Source organism: Sus scrofa, chromosome 9 (genome assembly GCF_054392235.1).
Source record: "Sus scrofa isolate SSC_HxYL_T2T_F1_AM1 chromosome 9, Sscrofa_HxYL_maternal_Yorkshire_Landrace_v2.0, whole genome shotgun sequence".
In the NCBI taxonomy this organism is placed as follows: Eukaryota; Metazoa; Chordata; class Mammalia; order Artiodactyla; family Suidae; genus Sus; species Sus scrofa.
Genome location: NC_139391.1, coordinates 78,832,837 through 78,853,174, shown reverse-complemented (window position 1 = coordinate 78,853,174; position 20,338 = coordinate 78,832,837). Strand labels below are relative to the sequence as shown.

Genomic DNA, 20,338 nt, shown 5'->3' with positions numbered 1-20,338 from the left:
GACCATTAGCTCCAGCAGAACATCTTTTGAAGACAGAGCACTGGATTCATTGTCCAGGTAAAATTTATATTTTAAAGACATTTAACTTGAGGCAAATAAATACCTGTGTTTGGAAATAATTAAAATCACTAAATTATGTGTGGGTATGTGCTAAACTGCAGTGTTTAATCAACTTAACGTTTTTACTTCCAGCAATTTTCTCCTCTTTTCTATACATACTAGTATATATTTTGTTTGCCTCTATCAGTTTTTTCCCCCAACACATCTCATTAATACTTGTCAGAAGGTTCACTTGTTAAAGATAGACCATCATTATCATATTCGCTCCTATATTGATTTATAATAAATCAGGCTTTAAAAAAGAAATGTTTATCAACATGGATAAAAAGAAATATTTCCTATATTGTTAATTCCTCGCGGGAGGGTGAGAATCTGCCATATCACTGCTGTATCCCAGATGCATAATGCAGTTTGGGTTTCATTGAAGACAACTGGTAAATATTTGAACAAAGTAAGGTTTTATTCAAGCACTAGATACACAAGCCATGATGTTGCTTGAATATCACACATCTTGCCTGGTGGTTAGTCCTAGTTCTGTCATTAACCACATGTATGACCTTGGAAAAGGGCTTAATCTCTCTACAAAGAACATAAACAGGCTAGACTAGAACTTGCTGATCCTTTCCAGCAAGTTTATAGAACTTATTAGTTCTGGGTCTCTGTGAGTTGTTTATAATTCTAGGCAATGTTAAAGTTAAAATGTTAATTTAAAAAATAATCCAAGTGATCACTCTTCTGAAGTAAATTGATTTACCTAAGTTATGGTTACTATAACCAGTGATTATTTCTTGGATATAAATATCTAATCTATCCTAATGAGGCACATTGATAGGGAAAATTAAACCCACCAACCTAGGCTTAGATGTTTATGGATTTCAATACAAAAATAATTGTTTTTATCTGATCTAAGTATTGGGTGTTAATCTAGATAGCTAAATAAATGGCAATATATAAAGTAAATTCTCTCTTCAGTAACTTTTTGGCTAAAATAAAAAGAGATAAGCATACCATTGGTCCAGGGCCAGCTCCAACTCCTTTTCCATCATACTGAGCAGCAAAGTTCTAGATGGGAGAAAAAAAAATATAATAACTATTGGCCATGTAGTTCATTTCTTTATTCTACTTCTAAAGATTTTTCTATTGTTTAAAAGAGAGCAATAGGGGAGTTCCTGTCATGGCTCAGTGGAAACAAATCTGACTAGCATCCATGAGGACGTGGGTTCAATCCCTGGCCTCGCCCAGTGGGCTAAGGATCTGCTGTTGCTGTGAGCTGTGGCGTAGGTCGCAGACGCAGCTTGGATCCTGTGGTTGCTATGGCTGTGGTGTAGGCTGGCAGCTACAGCTCCAGTTCGACCCTTAGCCTGGGAACCTCCATATACTGCAGGTGCAGCCCTAAAAATACAAAAAAAAAAAAAAAAGGAGAGAGCAATATTTTTTTGACATAATTATTAGTTTAGAATTCCATATTGAGCTAAATTCCTAAAAATTCAGGAGAAATATGTTTAAAATTTAGTCCACACCTAGTTTGAAACAGGAAGTTTTCTTACCTTATTTTTGAAACTTTTCCTGCGCTCACTCAAATCCCCACTCCCTGCTTGTACACGGAAAAAGAGAGCTTTCTAAACTTTAAGAGTCTGTGAGGGTCCCTGATAAATTAAGCAGAAACCAAGAGGACAACTTTGCATTTCTACCTGTTGCCCTGCTCCTCCAGAACTACACAAAATGACTAAGAGACCTTTTTCTTGCTAGAGTTTCAAAAAGGATATAAAGACTTTTCAAGTTTAGAGGAATATTAAATTAAAATGCCCCTTGGAAAATTAAACTTTTAAAAAATAGTTCACAGTAATGGCTTTACTGTTAAAGATCTTTCTTATAGTGGTAGATCTATTAAAGAAGGTGCTTTTTAATGCACTCAGTAGATAAGCAATCATAATAAGATCTTTGGGGGAGAAAGGTCTTATTTTACTGGCGTACAGTTGGGTATTAGAATCAGACTTCTGATTCATAGTGCTAACCAATTAAGCAAATATGTTTTCCTTCCTGCAGTGAGGCCATTTGGCACTCATACCATTGTTAAAGACATAAAGCTAAAAGAAGATATTAATGAAAAAAGGAAATGTACTTTTCTCAAATTAGTTTCAGGCAAATTAAACCAAAAACTGCTTTGAATGTTGGTTCATCAGACTTCAAGCCAAGGAGAATAAAAAGAGTAGGATGTTTGTGAAATTGCTTAAGATCAGGGATTTCATTTATAATTCAATCTAATCAAACTCTTTAATAATTCAACACCTCTTATTTGTGCCCTACTGATAAAAGATATTAAATCCCCAAATTAAATAAAGGTCGTGAGGACTGCAGCTACCTTCAGTGAACACAAAGATCTGTCCTGTAATTGACAAGGGCTCACAAAGAGATCGGGCAAAGCAGAATCTTGAATGAAGAAAGCAAAGAAATGAAATAAAATAATTATACTAATATCCAAATAGCAGACTCTCCCTTAAAACCACTAAAAATAATTTCTACAGTAAGTCTTCTTCCATAGAGGTATGAGAAGCTGAAGATAGCTAAATGTTAGCAATACTTAAGACACCTTACCCCGCCAAGACCAGGGGGGCCAGGAGGACCAGGTGGACCAGGAGGGCCTGGGATACCATCATCACCATCTCTGCCTGGTGGGCCTGGTGGACCCTGTTAGGTAAAAAGTGAGTTTTCAGCATTAGACAGACTCGTAGAAACCTATTCTTCCAAAAAGAGACCTCAGAATACATGTAGTAATATTAGTTGGTCAGAATGCGTAAGTGGTGTGGAAATTTAAAATGTCAGATTTGTCACTATTGACATGGGTCTATTTGAGAAGGAGGTTTAGTAACTCATATCTGAAGAAGATGCAAGACAAGATAATTCCTCTTAGAATAGGAATATCTTAGCCATTTGATATTAATTCATATCGAAGCTCCAGTATTCAAATAAAGATGACAATTATAGCTAAATTTTATAGTTACAAATTTGTGCACAGTGATGTACTGTATATATTGATTATCAGCTTCTGACTACTTAATTGTTTTGGTATGTTATGTGTGAAAAGTAAATTAATTGATAACTAATAGTTATTTCATCACAGGGTAGAAAATCTTGCAGATTTCCTACCATTAGCCCTATTTATGTTAAAGTAATTTACTGGTATAATCCTACCTCTAACAGATTGCTTGAGTAGAAGAGATTTAAGTCTGTTCTTTTTCAATAGATACAAGATATAGGTTTTTATAGAGTGACAAAAGTGTCATATAATGAAAACCATATGGTTGAACATGCCACATGAATGTAGCACGGAGATCTAAGAATACCATGAAGAAAATGTAAGCCTAACTTGTACATTTATTACTTTAGATAGAAACATGTTGTTGACTGCTGTTTCGCTATTATTCCTAGCCTACATAAGAGATCTTACTTGAAAAGCAAACAAAGCACATTAAAAAGAGAAGGGCCATGTGGTGGTAGGTAGATACATTTCTATTATGTATATGTTGGATAGGTCAACTAAAAACAAAGAAAGATAGACCATGCAAAGAATATGCCTGTCTATAATAATAGTTCTGCTTTTTTAAAGGATAATCTTGACCTAAAAAGAATATCGATTATATATAATAATGCTCATTCACTTCTTCTGTAAGGCATTATCTGCTTAAAAGGTAGGCAATTATCTGGATACATAATATTCTTATAAATTGTCAGTCTCCTGTAGATTCTAATATGTAGTTATTAAAATATGGGCCAGAGCCCTTTAATAGTTCAAAAATTACACACCCTTTCTCCGCGTGGTCCTCTATCTCCAGTTGGGCCCTACAAGGAAGATACAAATGGCACAATAATAAATGTCTAAGCAATTTCCAGTGAATGAGCAAAGCATTCTTGATAATAATTAGTTGGTAAGGCTGATCTAACCATAATATTATGAGACAGTAGCTATAAAAATGGTACAATACAATAGATGAAAGTATTTTGTTTTTATTATAATTACATGTAATTTTTTTAAACTGGGAGATTGGAGGCTGTAGTCTTTAGCATTAGGCCAATATTATAACCACAATTTTTAGAAAGATGATTTCTATGATAAAATCATTTTGTAACATTCATAACAATATATTTACATAGTCAATGCCCTTTAAAATAAACTTTTGTTTACTATTCATAATTAGCATAATATTCATTCTATCTCTAGAATAAAAAATAAGTCTTTTTCTCCCTTTAGCATGTAAAGCACCAATTGTATAAGTATAATTAGAGATGATTCTGGAAGATAATAAAGCTTTGTTATCTTAATCATCAGAGCTACTTTATCTCATGGTTTAGCTAATGCATATTCATATTGGCAAAATCTTAACAAAGTATTTTTTCGTAGTCTACTATAAATTTAGTTGAATTCTAAGTTATCTCTGATTATTTTAGATATTATGGAAAAATAATGGACTCTTACCTTTCTTGCAGTTGCCTACAAAAGAATAAATAAAAGATTATTATGAGAATTGTATATGTACATTTTAAAATGTCTCCCATTTCTGTGTAGTATACAAACATATCTACAGAGTATATATATTGTGTATTACTATTATCTTAATATTTCAAATTAATAATTTTATATTTTACTATTAAATTAAATATGCACAGAACCAAGATATATACTTATCTGTAATTATGCCTCAAATTCAATTCACAAGCTAAGAATTTATTCATAATACTCTTGCAAATGATTCCAAGGGAGCGATAAGATTCTCTAGTGTGGTGAAGTCTTCTACTTTGTAGTAGCTGATGCTAAAACCCAGACTTCCACTGGATTATTTACTCTCTTATTGGTGTTCATTTTAGGGTGGTCTTATTCAGTGGCCCTGCCCATTCTGGAAATTGGGGTGGGTACTTTCTAAGGCAGCCAGAGAGGTTTGGCTGCCATAACTCTTGATGATTTTTTTTGAAAATTCAGGTTGGTCAATACTAATATAGCCTCCCATTCCTTCCCTGAGAAGACATTACTATGGCGAAGGCAATCAAAGTTTAAAATAACAATTTCTAAATATAATTTGACTCACCTCTTGTAAAGCTAGAGAGGAAAGGGGAAAGAAAGAAAGAATTATTAGTATTATTTCATTGACCACTGGCAGTGATTAACAAATGGATATATTAGTTTATAAAATTGACTTAAAGAACCATTTGTATTTTTTATTAAGAATATTCTAATGACTTAGAAATTATGCAGGTCAAAATTATGGCAGGGATCAGCAGGGGTGATTTTTTTTCAATATTAATATGTAAATATATTTGAATTAAATTATTAATTATTTACAATTATATAAATGCTGTGAAATATTAATGTGTCTAAAGGATATTTCTAATGCTTAGTAATTAAGATGGTAAATTGCACAGGTGAATCATTGAATGTGAGCAAAAACAGGAGATTGATGAGAAAATTATTTGTAGTTTAGATAATTTTTGATACTTAAAATTTTAAAAAGGGGAAATTTTAGGAAAGTATGTTACCTAAAGTAGGCTTTGTTTTTCATAAAACGTTAAAGTTACTGAGTTTGTACCATTCTTAATGTCCTTTTTCAAAAGGCCTAATTTGCCAGTTAGTCACCGTGAAAATGAATTCATTTGGACATCTGAAATTTTGCTTTAAATAGTTCACTTAAATTAGGTAAGGTCATTTTACCAGTATGTATCACTTTTGTCTGTGATAAAGAATTGCTCTGTATAAATGGAAAAACTGTGGATTAAAGATCTAGAAAAATAATGGGAAAAATACTAAAGTCATATCCTCCCCCTTTGCCATAATTGCTATAAGTCCTTAAAGACTGAATTCCTCACCTACGGTATAAAAATTATAGGTTAACACAGGATATACGTGTGGCCAAGCTGGCAACAAAATGAATCACCCCTAAAAATTGCTCTAATTAAAGTGGCCAAGAATTGTGTCATTTGGAGTGAGAACATCTGTTGCAACAGTCACAATTCAGGGGGGTGGACCACATCCAGCACTGACATTTAAGGGCAATTTATGAGAATTACTTTTAATTTAGGAAAATGATATGTTTACTTCATTGTGTTCATCAGTAGGAAGAATAATTATGCCTGGACTTGATTAATGGAAGTCCTTATGATTTTGGAAATTTGCCTTTTAATTATTCAGACTGAGCCATTTTGAAGAATGTGTGTTTGGTAACTTTTATTCCAGACCGTGGCTGGATGTTGATCAGAAGGTGAATTTCCCATTGCCCTTTGTACCTTCAAACTTCCCGAGGTCTATTTTCATCTTTTCTCTAGAAGCCAACTCTTTACCCCTCACTCTCATTTCATAAAAAATGAACTTGGTAGTGTGAATTTGTTCAAAGCAGTTATTGTTTAGTATTCATAGTGTATATACTAAAAGTGGATGGAGGGAGAAAACACGCACACAGAAATACATAAGTAATGATGCAATGGTAGACACCGTGGCATATGTGGGTGGAGCAAACATTTTTGAATTGTTGGGTGTGGCCAGATACTCCTCTTACCCCATCAAGCCAATATCTTTGTCTGGTAATTAGTCGGCCATTTTCAAGACAAAACCAGACTCTCTTCATTCTATCTAGACCTGGAAATCTGGTTTTATAACCTACAGCTGGAAAGCAGCCTTGGAGCCCATCTAATCTCTATGCTGCATTTTATAGTAAAGGCTCAGTTTGACTTGCCTAAGGTCACATGATAAATTAGTGGCAAAGTCATGGGAAAAACCCCAGTCCCATGAGTCTCAGATCAGTGTTGACATTTCCCAACTTGGTATGTTCAGGATGTCTGCTATTGTGACCATGTTAAAGAGATAACTCTCAGGCTCAATAAAAGAGCAGATTTTAGATAAATAATGTTACCATTTCCATGACCAGATAATGAATTGAGAAATTAATTTTACTTTTCAGAATGTATCCATTTTTCTCCCCAGGATACACTTACTAGCTATTGGGATTGGCTTCAATGAGAAATGTAGATCATTCTCAGTATAAACCTGCAGTCTTTAAATGGGGTTCCATCAGCCCTAAGTCTCGGCCCCAGTGCTCTCATTGTCCTCCCTCCAGAGGGCGCCTCAGAGTCGTCATCATCCAGACTAGTCTTAAAACACCCTGAAGAGAAAAAGCCTTTAGGGGGTGAGTTTTTAATTACTAAATTAAAGGGCTTTGTAAACTAAGCCCCAAGTTTCACAAGGTGGGCATCGGTGCAGTTTTAGGCGGAGGCCTTTGCCTGCCTTCATCACTTCAGTTAATATCTCATTCTTAAGGAAAAGTCTTTGAGCTTCATTAACGGGAAGAGTCAGACCAAGTTAACAGTCTCTGAGTTAAAAGTAACCTAACTTCTGGCAAGAGTCGAGCCTTTTTTGTTTTCATTTCTAAAGTCTTTTCCATGTTTTTCATCACTGCCAGCTTTCCTCCACATGCCAGAAAGCCTTCCCTCCAAGCTGTATCTAGAACTTTGTTTAAGGTTTCCTTTTCAGACCAGGATGCCCACCCATCTAACTCTTTCCCAGACTGCCCCAAACAAGCTGAAGGCACTTACATTGGCATGTTGCTAGGCACGAAGTTACTGCAAGCAGCAACAAAGTCCGCGTATCCACAAAGCTGAGCATGTCTACCACTTAGACATGCAGACTCCTTGTGTAGCAGAGCCCCTGGGTCACCGGCGGAGGTATCACCTGGCGGGCGCAGGCATGCAGTCGTGGCCAGTACCTCCAACTTTGCCGAAACCTCCTGCCGCCTGGGTGCTAAAATAATAAAGCCCGTATCTGCCCTATTTATACGGCCAAAGTTTCTCTGGCCGGAGGGTGCCTCCAAAAGCGCTTCCACCAATGGGAGGGCTGGGGCTGGGGGCCCGGGCAGCCACAGCTGGGAGGAGACTGCGGGGGCGCAGAGGAGGGAGAGGAGGAGGGGGGAGGGACGTGGCCAAGGGGCTGGCTTCTTAAATTGGTTCCATTCTTTTTGAGGACGTGGACACTTTTGAGGCTTTCAAGGGGAAACTCTGACTCGCTGTCTGCATACCTCCGCCCTCCCCATCCCCCCGGCCTTCGCCCGCCCTTTCCAAGTTTGGAAACACTTTTGGACACGTCGGAGAGCTCTGCTGACACCAACGTGGGCAGAGTTTGCAGATCTCGGGGCAGCAGGGCAGCTGTAGAGGGGAAGGGAGCCCAGAGATCAAAGCAGGAGCTGTCCAGCCCTACCTACCTTGTGCCCTGCGGGCCACTGGCAGGGTGGAGCGCCCGGCAGGCGCGGAGGGGGCTAGGGAAGAGGGAGCAAGGATCCGACAGCGTGGCGCAGCTGGAGGCCGCCCTCCCTCCGCCCCCTGCACCCCGCCCCCCACCCCCGCCCAGCTTTTCTCCAGCTTTGGGTCGTGTGAGCACCCACTTTTTCAGCAGTAACGCTCCCTCTCTCTTCTGGCTCCAGGAAAGGGTGAGGTGGGGGTGGGGGTTCTATCTGTAGAGGGTTGAGTTGGGAGTCTGAGGACGCCCACTGCTGGGAGGATGGGGAGGGGAGCAGGCTAGGGGCAATGTTGCATCCTCCATCAGGGTGGATGTGCTTTGGGAATGCCCGACTAGACCATGCCATCGGAGAAATTCTGCAACCTCCCCACTCCCTTCTGTTGAGACTGATTCTAAACTGAGGCAGTGGGGATTACTTGGCCCTGCCAAGTGATTGCACCTGATGAACCGAGACAGACCTCTCTTGGCAGTGTTTCTGAGGTTGCATGGAAAATCCAGCCCCTTCCCTTCAGGTTTCCGATCTCCCCACTCCTCCTCTGCCCAGACTTCTTGTCTGGGTTTACCAGCTCCATCCTGAGCTGGACTCAGATGAGTCTCCAGTGAGTCCCTGCATCACTCTCGTCCCCTCTGCCAACTCATCTACCCCACTCTTACAGGAGACACCCAAGCACCTTCCAGCTCCTCTCCAAACCTTGAGGAGAGAGCTTAGCCCGTAATAGGGACTTCTGATTTGAGTTTGGGATACAGGGAGTCTTGTCTGGTAATACCTCAAGCAGCGCTCCCACCAGCATGGCTGTTAGCTCTCTCCCTAACACCCAGCCTCCTTCTCCCCTTCCCACTCTGTTCCCCAGCAGGGAGAGGAGGAACTGGGCCCTTGACCCTGAGGCACTGGAAATGAGAGGCCAGAGCTCCTGAGAATCCAGAGTACTGAGTGCAGTCAACTTCAGTGGATGGCCCTTTTCCCAACCCTCTTGAGATTCATTCCAGCAGTCTCAGCGGAAAGGCCATCATTCTGGGGCTGTGCCTCTGCTTGCCCAGCACCCCAAGTGAGGCAGCCATTCTCTCCCAGAAGTCAATGCAAAAGGGCATCTTTAGGTCAGTTTCATTGCCACCAAATAGAAATGAGTGGGCCGTAGCTCTTCGCTAATCTTTTTTCCTTTCTTTCCCCCATCTCTTCCCTCCCCACCCCCACACTTTAAGGAAGAATTTCTGCCTAAATTAACTCTATCAGCAGCTACTATAAACCAAAGGGATTGAATATTCTTAAGCTAGTTTCTTCCTCTAAGCTTAAAAACAAACAAAAAATTAACAGAAACAAAAGACAACAACCAAAAATTGTAATTAACTTTTCTTTTATTCTAATTAAGAGCACTGATTTGGGAGATAACTTTGAAAGACTTTTTGAAATTGTAGAACATTTTTTGGGAATGTGATTATAATTTCACTTTTAGCATAACAAAATGCTCAGCAATTTTTGAGAATTAGAGAAATTCAAGCACCCATTTATAAACTAAAGGAAAAATATCTCTGCAGAGTAAACTGATAACTGGGAAAGCATTCCTGGAAACTGATGGAAATACCAAACCAAACGCTGCTGGGCTCCCTCCCTGCTGATGTGGCAGGGTTTGAAGCAGGCAGTTAGGTCAGTTGTCTGCATTTGGTGGGAGGCCCTGGATCTAGAGGAAACAATGAAAATGGAGAAAACTGAAAGGGAATTTTTTTTTTTTTTTAAGTGGGAGACAGATTTTCATTCCAGCAATTTTTACACATTATTTTGATCTTCTCTTTCTCTTACTTGTCACTTACTGGGGAAGATAGTTAACTAATTGTTTGTGTTATCAGAGGGCTTCTTTAATGCTTACGTTTAGGTCTCTCTTAAATATTTTGTGCCTCCAAACAGTGAGAGGCTTTGTGAGTGGATAGGGGTGGGGCTAGGAAGGGAGGTGACCCAAAGCCTAAACTGAGTGTTTGGGGGATGGCTGTGATGATGTGTGTGAGTGTAGGAGAAGCCTTCGTGACTCGGTGGAGAGGAGATTGGAGACTAAATAGGAGGAAAAAAGAGTAAGGGAATAGAGTAGGGTAGAGACTGAGAGTGGAGGAGTGGGGAGAAGGAAGAAGAGATCAAGACCTCCATGTTTTGCTATTAGACATTTAACACCTGGGTTCCTATTCCTAAATCATTCTCTGCTGAAAAAAATAGGATCACTTCAGCTTACTGCAACTCACGGATTACAAACCGAGCTATACCTTGAAGTATGGCAAGAGGAGGATTGAGAGTTCCACTGATTTAAAAAATGTGGAACAGCCTGATAAGACTTTGCTGTTTTAAGCTTTTATTCCTTTCTTTTCTTTGATCAAGTTTAGTGTCTGACATCTCCTTTCAAGCATTTTTGAGGTTCTACCCTGTGGGAATTGCTAATACCACACTTCTTATTCTAGTTCTAGTTGAGTTGGGTTTTTGCTAAGATGGTATTAGCTGATAACTAAGGTGGTAGCTGAGAAGGTTTGACGTCTGACTTCTCTCTGTGATAGTTATTTGGAAGGCTCGGAGATGCCTGCTCTGCATCACATCACTTGGGTCATCCAATTCTCCATGATTATGTAAGACCAGATTAATATTTATTCAAGTACTGTTTAGTGTTGTACCAGGCATTGTGCTGCTTGGTGGGTATATAACATGGTTATTGCCCTTAGGGGGCCTATAGTGTGTTGGAGATTAAGAGAACAATATGAGGAGTACTGGGATGGGGGAGTACAGGGTTCTTACCTATTTATGGGAGTATTTAAGATGGATACCTAATCTAGAGTTAGGTAGGTGGAATCAAAGAGGGCTTCCTAGAGGATGGCACAAGTTCAAGCCATAAATACGAATAGGACTTAAAGAGATGAGGGAGAGATCAAGGCACAGAGCCGTTAGAAAATTTGGGATTTCTGAGGAATAAAAGCATTTCACCAGGGTGGGTTTGTGGAGGGAACTGGGGAGAGCAGAGGAAGGAGCTGGTGATGAGATTGGTGGGTTTAGCAGGATCCATATCAAAAAGCACCCTTTCAGGTGTTCTGGTGTTTGTGTTTTCTTGACCATGCTATAGGGAGAATTTGGATGATTTTAAGCAGAAAACTTGTGTAATGAGAGAGTGCTTTAAAAAAAGATGACTGTGGCAGCAGTGTAGGGAAATGATTAGAAGTAGAAACCAATTAGGAGGCTGCAATAGTAATTCTGAAGGAAAATGATGGTGTCCTATGGTAATGGAGGTAGAGTTGGAGAGAAGGTGGTAGACTTTGGAAATATTTTGTGAGTAGAAGAAAAAGACTGACATTTGGTTGCAGGGAGTGAGGGAGAAGGACTTGGGGAGCATCATCAGGTTTCTTGGCTGAGCAGCTGGCTGCCTGGAGGTAACATCCATTGAACAAAGGAGATTTGGGGTGAGGGAGAAGAGTATGAGGAAGTGTGGAAGAAGAGGATGAGGAACACATCTGAGTGTGTTCAGTTTGGGGTGAAATGGATCACTCAAGTGGATAGGGCTCACTGAAGATCAGATATTTAGGTCTGAAGTCCAAAACTTATACTTGGCCTTGATTTAGGAATAAGGAATCCAGCAGATTACTGATGTCACAGGAGTGGATGAAATCCCCCAGGTTGTAAGTGTGAATGGAAGTAAATAATAATAAAACCTCAGGACAAAAGACTGAAGAGCTCCGGCATGGAAGCAGTGGACAGTAGAAGAAGAAAATCCATAAAGACAGCTAGGAAGGAGCAGCCACATAGAACGGAGGAAAACAAATAGTGTCTCCATCCCAGAAGGCAAGGGAAAAGGTTGTTTGGGAGGAGGAGAACAAGAGAAGTCAGTCAAGTAAAGGTGAAAAAGATGACATAAAATAGCAAGTTGGTGTTCATTAGTGACCTTGGTGAGGGTGGTTTCAGTGAAGTGGAATCTTGCTGAGAGAAAGTGGAAGAGTGAAGAAATAAACACATCTAAAGTAGAATTTAAGTTACATCAGGAATATAATAGGAGTCAGAAGAGAGCTGGGATATAGTTTAAGGGTGATGTTGGGATTAATATGGAAGAGAATTATGTATGTTACAATGAGGCCCTCCTAAGCAGGTGTTTGATTTTAACACAAGTCCCATTTTAAAGCCTTCCATTGAAATATTCTTCTCCTTCCTTAGGTTTCCTACATAATACTCCTTCTCGTTTGCTTTTTAGTACTGAAACAAGGAGAACTTAAGTGCTTACAGATTAGGAAAAAAAACCAAAACTTGGTAGTGAATGATCATCTTTTTTTTCAGGACGTGCCTTTAAAATGTGTAGCCAGTCAATTTAGGTCATAGTTTTTGAATCCCAGTTTAATCTGGAGAAGTCATCTGGAGTGCCCATTTTTCATGTTTAGAAGTATAAAATAGACAACCACTTCTTTACTTAAGCACAACTGAATATTCTAGAGTACAGATTGTATGGATATAGGTGTCCTGTGGAATCTTGTTATTGACTATTCCAAATCCTATAATTCAGAGGAATGTATTAGCAAACACAACATTCAGCTTTTGCATCCATCTTTTTCTTTGAGAAGACTCTGATTACATTTCTTCAGCTAGTTCCAAAACCATCCTTAAATTGAAGAGCACCAGAAACTGAGGCATTCCAGAGGTTCACCCTGGCTTATTAGGACTTTGGTTGGCTTGGTTTCTAGACTCATATTTTTCAATTCTTTGCAAGTGGTTGGAAGAAATAAGGAGAACTTTATTTCAGTTACAATTTAAGACTCTAGGTGTAAGTAATTGATTGATTCACCCATTAAATTGAATTGAGATATATTACCTTTAGAAAAAGAATTATAAAGACTTAATTATATATGATACCATATTTAGAATTTATATAATTTATACTTCATCTTTTAAAAATAACTAGCAAATTAAGTTAATGGTATTACTGACAAAGTTTTTATAGTTTAAATCTGATGTTGACCTTTAGAATTCTCTACTTGCATAGATAATCTTCCAGTTCGTTAATGTGACATCATAACTACATATTATATAGTGTGTTAAGTACTGTGTTAGGAATTTTATGTAAATTATCTCAGACCTGCAAAAATTTTGGTGGGGTATTATTCTGAAGTTTACAAGTGAAAAAAAATGAGGCATAGAGAGGAGAAATGGCTTGTCTGAGGCTTCCCAAACATGCTAGAATAGGTCAAGTCCACTCTTGGGTTTCAGTCTGTCACCTATTGTACATTTTCAAAATGCCTTGTACTTCTAATATCTAGTAGCTATCACAGTGATAATGGATTAACTAATTAAAGGGGTTAATTGTTCATTGACTGGCTTCACTTTAATGTGAAGTCTTTAATAGCAGAGACAATGCCTATTTTGTTCACACTTGCAACCCTAGATCTCAGTATGGTGCCTGGAGAATAATCAATGCTCGACAAATATTTACTCAACAAATGAAGACTGATTTGGTATGACATAACTGGAGAATGTGGAACTTTAAATTCTGGTTGTCTTCTTCACTGATGGTTTACCATTTAAACCACACACAAAATTTTATTAACAGCTAAAAGTGGCAATCAACCATGAAATTTATTTGAGTAATATGTGAATATACCTAATAGTAACACAATTATTCCTTGATATAATCATAAAGATTTTATTTTATTAAGTAAAATTTATGAAGGACAAAGTGAAGGATAGGAAAAAGCTAATTTTATTAATTTTAAAGCCACACAATTTTAGAGTTGGAAGACAACTTAAATATCATCCAAATCATAATCATAATTACAGTGTGTGGAATCAGGATTTCTTTTCTGCCATATTTCTAATGTCTGGCAAACTCCAGTTACACAGCAGGTATTCAGTAAGTTTTAGTTGCATGAATAATACATTTTATAGATGAGAGAAGATGCCTAGGGAGGTTGTGTGACTGGCCAGCTTATGGTGGACCTGTAACCAGGGGTCTTCTGATTCCCAGTCTCCTGTTCTTTTCTTTAAATTAAAATAACATCCAGTATTTGCCTGGAATATTTTGCAATATTTAGCCTTTGCAACAATCTGAAGATTAGTTATTATTTTACAGAGGATAAATTGAGGCTCAACAAAGTTAAAGAGAGTCTCCAGATCAGTGATTCTCCAAGTACGGTCGGTCCCTGGGTCAATAATATTAGCATCACCTTAAAACTTGTTAGAGATTGCACACCCCATCTCAGACCTACTAAATCAGAAACTCCAGGTGTGGTTTAGTAGCAATCTGTGTTTTAATAGCTCTCCGGGTGATTTTTTTATTGAGGAATGTGATTGTTATGGTTACAATTTAATTTGATAGACCTACACCTAGTACCATGGAGACTAGATATGAGCATGATAGGTTAGAAAAGGGGAAAGTGCAGTTAAGAAAATGTTAACTCTTTTTCTCTCTTCTCTCTCACTCCCGAGAGCCCCCTCCACATCCATTTTTGCTCTCAAATATATCTGTTGACTTAATGCTTCTTTTCTTGATTCTCCTTGGTTCAAGAGGATGGGTAGCTGAACATTCTGAAAGGCCAAAATTGTTCTTCAACAGTATTTGTAACATCAAAGGAAGATTGTTTTTAATCCCCCCTTTTTTTTGCTGATCAAAAACTTTAAGGCTATCTGTGTAACATAACCTTTATAGTGGAAAAATATCTGTTGAGGGATATACCTTAACTCTTCAAGAAACCTGAGTATGATTATGATTGGCCTAGTAGTTAGAACTTGGTGCTAGTGAAGTCTGGTTTGTAGCATCAGTTCCTCTCTGGGACAACTAACTTCTGCCTGTTACAGTTCCTCGGAATTCACCCCTCTGTGAATCTGTAGTGTAATTCCCTGGATAATTAAATAGTTCAGATGAGGCAGGAAAGATTCATGGTTAACTGCAAATGCATTACTTATTCTAGAAAATACCCGCCAAAGCCCAGGTGATGTTTCAAAACGTTTTATTTCTACATTGATATCAACGACATATGCTTCTATTCCCTATAGTTCCCATGTCATGTTTTGATACTTGAGTTAAAAGCACAGGCCAGAGCCTTTTAAAATGGACTTTCCTTCTGAAGCACCCAAGGGAGTAAAAAGAATGTGTATATATGTACAACTGGATCACTTTGCTATATAGCAGAAATTGATAGAACAGTGTAAATCAACTATAATAATTTTTTTTTTAAAAGAAGGGAATAGATCTTCCTATGCAGAACTTCAGAATGTGAAAGATGCTAAAACAATCACAGAGGTCACTGTTTTTGCCTGTGGGTCCCTGCTGGGTTTTCTGACAGGATGCTTACTTTACAACTGTGGCTACTTAGGCACAACTGCAAACCCAGTCATGCCCAGACTCTGGAAACAGGCCCTGTCCTTGTAGAAGATGAGTTGAGGAAGCTCTACTGCTAGCATTTTCTAACTGCTGTTCATTGGACCTGACTCTGTGGCATTCTTCTTTTGCCTGGGCTTCATGCTCCTAAAACCCAGTCTACATGTTAAGCCCATTCTTACAACATATCTCTTATCTGGTCTTCTTGTACCTGAGTTTCTCTTTTGATAATGTGGTTGTTTTCACTCTGGCTTTATTCACTCTTCAGTTATTCATTCTTTCATTCACTCAACAAACCTACTCTCTATGCTGGAAACTAGGCCTGAGATACGATCTTGGCAACCCAGCCTTTTCTGACACTCTGGAGACAAGAGTCCTGCCCCTCAACTTCAGCACCCTGTGTCCATGTTCTACAGTGTATGGTTGCAGACCTGCCTGCCTGGATTCTACTTCCCCAGGGCTCTATACTCCAGCACCTGTTGAAACACCTGCATTCCTTCTTGCAGGGCCTCATTGATGGCACTTCAGGCTTGGCCATCAATGTGCTAGTTATCTCTGTGCTTTCCCTGCTTCTGACTTCCAGCTATTGCTTGCAGCTGAGTCCATTACTGCTGCGACTGCTCCCAGTCTCCACTTTTCTCTCAAAATCTCCATCTGAGAGAAAAGAATGGGCTTTACCACTTCCTCCAGCCACAACTTGCTTTGTATTATATACTCAGCAATCAGCAATGGAGTTCCAATTATGTGCCAGGTGCAGATGCAGGATACAGGGATAAGATATAGATTCCAATCCCAGGAGACATCACAAATACAGTAGATATCATCTTACCCTCCCCAGTTGTGACGTTAGGGAGATATTTCAGTTGGAGATACTTAAGATTTTAGGGGGAAAATAAGGTTACAAAGGGATTAAAGGCAAGCCCTTATAAATCTCTGTATCATCTCTGAAGCACAACCATCAAGACAGCATGCTAAATGAAGAGAGTATCAGTGACATTTTTCACGTCTTAAATTACTAATAATGGTTATGGTACAATTGCTTTCCATTTACCATCTCTTGCTCAATAGAAATTTCTCAGGGTCTTTCTCCCCTGCCATTTCAATGAAATGCCCATAAATTTGCTTTGCTTTGCTGAAGAAAATATGCATATGAAAAGATTTTCCCCCCCTGTATCTGGTTCTCCATCCAAATGTTCAGTGCCTTTCTGATTTCATGATTTCAAATTGTTGACTCCTGCATTCTTGGTCCCAGAGAAAACTCCCCAAAGCACATGCCATCAGGCCCCTCTCACACAAATATCACTTGCCTCTTTCCTTGCAGCTGCAGGGGTGCCATTTTAAGGTCCTGGTTTATGTCTCTTCAGATTCCCTTATTTCCTAAAGCCTCAAGGCAAAAACCTCTGTTACTTCCATGCCATCTGCTTTACTTTACTTTTTTTTTTAATTCCTAACACCCAATTTCCTCTTTTTCTAATTATCCCCAACAGGAGTGACTCATAACTCTTATATGAGAGAACTAACATTCTTGTGGTTGGGAAAAACTATAGAAAACTAAATCTGCATATACTGAGATCCCTTGTTTACTAAAATTTAAAGTAGGGGCAATTCACTAATGGGGAGGGATTACTTTGCGTAACTAGAGAAAATAAGGCATTATCTCATTAAAACAAAGATTTTTTGCATCTATTCAGTGAACAATGTATTAACAAGGTCTAAGGGAGTCCATAAGGAGGACCAAACAGCAGGAACTAACGGATTCTGCCTGAGGGGATTGAGCAGAGAAAGGGAACATTGAAACTGACTCTCGGAGGAATTTACCAGGCAGAAGAGAAAGGAAATCTGGGAGTTCCCTTCATGGCTCAATGGTTAACGAACCTGACTAGGATCCATGAGGATGGGGGTTCAATCCCTGACTTTGCCATGAGTTGTGGTGTAGATTGCAGATAGGCTCGGGTCTGGTGTTGCTGTGGCTGTGGTGTAGGCCAACAGCTGTAGCTCTAATTGGACCCCTAGTCTGGGAACCTTCATAAGCCGGTGGTATAGCCCTAAAAAGACAAAAAAGAAAGGAAATCAGCTTCTAGGGATATGTGTAATGTGTAGAGGCAGGTGACATGTATCATAATTTGTACTTAAAAATAATTAATATTATAACAATTATTATTAACAAGGTGTGCAGTGCTAAATACACTACACTACACAGGATAGATTACATAAAATTAATTGAATTAATCCCCCTAAAATATCAGCATTACCTCTGCTCTGGAAGGTAAATCCCATGAAAGCTAGGACCTAGCCTGCGTCAGCAGGACCTTGCGTGGTTTGAAGTAGATTTGGTCCTCATCTAACATTTGTGGAGTGAATGGAGGCATGAAAGAGATGGGAGAACATTTGGGGAGGGGAAATAAACATTCAGAGTTAGAAGTTAGGGTATAATTAAAGAGCAGCAGGAAAATAAGGCTATTGATAAGATGAAGGGAAATTAGGAAGGGCATCTTGTGCCCTCGTAAGGAGGCTCCTTTTAATGTGTAGTCCATGGAGAACTGCCTCATGGAGGGTTGTAAGCAGGAGACTTATGCCATTTGATTTAGTTTTTCATTTTATTTTATTTTATTTATTTTTTGTGTTTTAGGGCAGGCCCTGTGGCATATGAAAGTTTCCAGGCTAGGGGTTGAATTGGAGCTGCAGCTGCCAGGCTATGCCACAGCCACAGGAATGTGGGATCCGAGCCACATCTGCTGCCTACAGCATGGCTCATGGCAACACCAGATACTTAACCCACTGAGCAGGGCCAGGGATCGAACCCACATCCTCATGGATACTAGTTGGGTTCATTACCGCTGAGCACAATGGGAACTCCCATGCCATCTATTTCTGTATTAGTAGGATGACCAAGCAGTAGAGGAAAGAGTGTGGAGGCCAGGAGGTCACTTAGAAAGGCGTTGTAATAGTGCTGGGATGATGAGGGCCTAACCAAAGGCTGATGCATTGAAGACAGATGGAAAGAAGAGGGCAGATTTGAGAGAGACTTAAAACAGAATTCTTAGGACTTGGTGATTAAATGTAGAAAATTGGGGAGAAGTGTCTACCTTGTGTTGTTAAGTGGATGTTGGTATCATTACATAAGGTGAGGAAGACAGGAGAAGCAGGATTTGTGTGTGTGTGTGTGTGTGTGTATGTAGCTGTATGTGTGAGCTTGCCTTTGTATATTCATTAAAACATTAACTCATATCAGTGTACTCAAAAAACTTTGGATTCATTTCCTAGGCACTAAGAATACCAAGATAGATAATTCTAGTTTTTAAGAAGCTAACATACTCATAGCAGCACTATTCTCAATAGCCGAAAGGTGAGAACAACAAAATGTCTATCAGTGGGTGAGTGGATTAAAACACTATGGTGTATTCATACAATGGAATTTTGTTTAGCCATAGAAAAGAATGAAGTAATAGTGAAGTAATGGTACATGCTTCAACACAGGTGAACCTCAAAAGTATTATGCTAAGTGAAGGAAGCCAGACACCAAAGGTCCTATAATACGTGGTGACATTTATTGAGATATCTGGAAGGGGTAAATCCATAGAGACAGAAAACATATTAGTAGTGGCCAAAGGGCTGGGGGAGAGGCAGTGGGGAATGGCTTCTTAGTGGGTATGGAGTCTCTTTTGATGATGGTGGAAATGTTCTGGAACGATATAGTAGTTTTGGTTGCAAAACACTATGGATGTACTAACTGAATTTTACACCTTAGGATGGTTAATTTTATGTTATGATAATTTTACCTCAATAATCTTTTTTAAAAAAGGAAGTTCACAGTCTCATGAGAAAGACTAGTAAAAATGTGGCGAATCAATGTGAGCCGTCCATAATTGTCTCAAATAATACAAAATGTTCTTCAAACTGAAGGAACTGTCCAGAAAAAGCCTCAACAGCTTTGAAAGCCCATGGCAATAGCAGGGAGCAGGAAGGGATTTAAGAGACCATTTACTCTATTTTTGTAGTCCTGATTGCTGCACTTCATGTAAGGCTTAATGGAGTTATTCTAGAGACATAAAGTGGTTCCATCAATGTCTTGTGACCAGTCAGTGGCAAAGGTCTGAAATAGTTCAGTTCACCAATTCTTGGAACTTTAATCTTTTCCTTACGTAGACTTCATCTCCAAAGTATTTGTTGAAAGTAAAGTCAGAGAATGATAGAGATAATTCAAAGAATTACAAATAGAAAAACAATTGTTTGAGAAAGAATAGTGGAAACTCATGATGCAACTTAAAATTGAATGGCCTTTAGTGTTTTAGACAAATTTACAAAGAACATTAAGGGATCTCCACTACTTAAGTTGTTTTAAAAATAAAGCATGGTCACTTATGATGGAGCATAATGTGAGATAAAAGAATGTATGTGTAACTGGATCACCATGCTGTACAGTAGAAAATTGACAGAAGACTGTAAACCAGCTATAATGGAAAAAAAAATCATTATATATAAAAAAATTTTAAAAATTAAAAAAAATTCATGGGCTAAAAGATGTACTAAGGTGAACAAGAAAGAATTGGTAGAGTGATCTCATAATTAACTGGGGATATTTTCTTTCTTTCTTTTTTTTTTTTGTCTTTTTGCTATTTCTTGGGCCGCTCCAGCGGCATATGGAGATTCCCAGGCTAGAGGTCCAATCAGAGCAGTAGTCGCCAGC

The 20,338-nt window shown here is 38.8% G+C and overlaps 1 protein-coding gene across 2 annotated transcripts in view; it reads right to left on the bottom strand.

Moving 5' to 3' along the window:
• COL1A2 (collagen type I alpha 2 chain) overlaps positions 1 to 7,847 on the bottom strand; it is a 35,919-nt gene extending 28,072 nt beyond the window's left edge. The window contains 6 exon segments of one of the 2 annotated variants that reach the window (NM_001243655.1): positions 1,069 to 1,122; positions 2,656 to 2,748; positions 3,865 to 3,900; positions 4,535 to 4,549; positions 5,142 to 5,152; positions 7,636 to 7,846. In NM_001243655.1, coding sequence (NP_001230584.1) covers positions 1,069 to 1,122; positions 2,656 to 2,748; positions 3,865 to 3,900; positions 4,535 to 4,549; positions 5,142 to 5,152; positions 7,636 to 7,705 — 279 coding nt within the window. In that variant the 5' untranslated portion in view covers positions 7,706 to 7,846. 2 annotated transcript variants of the gene reach the window in all.
• Between the last annotated feature and the right edge of the window lie 12,491 nt (positions 7,848 to 20,338).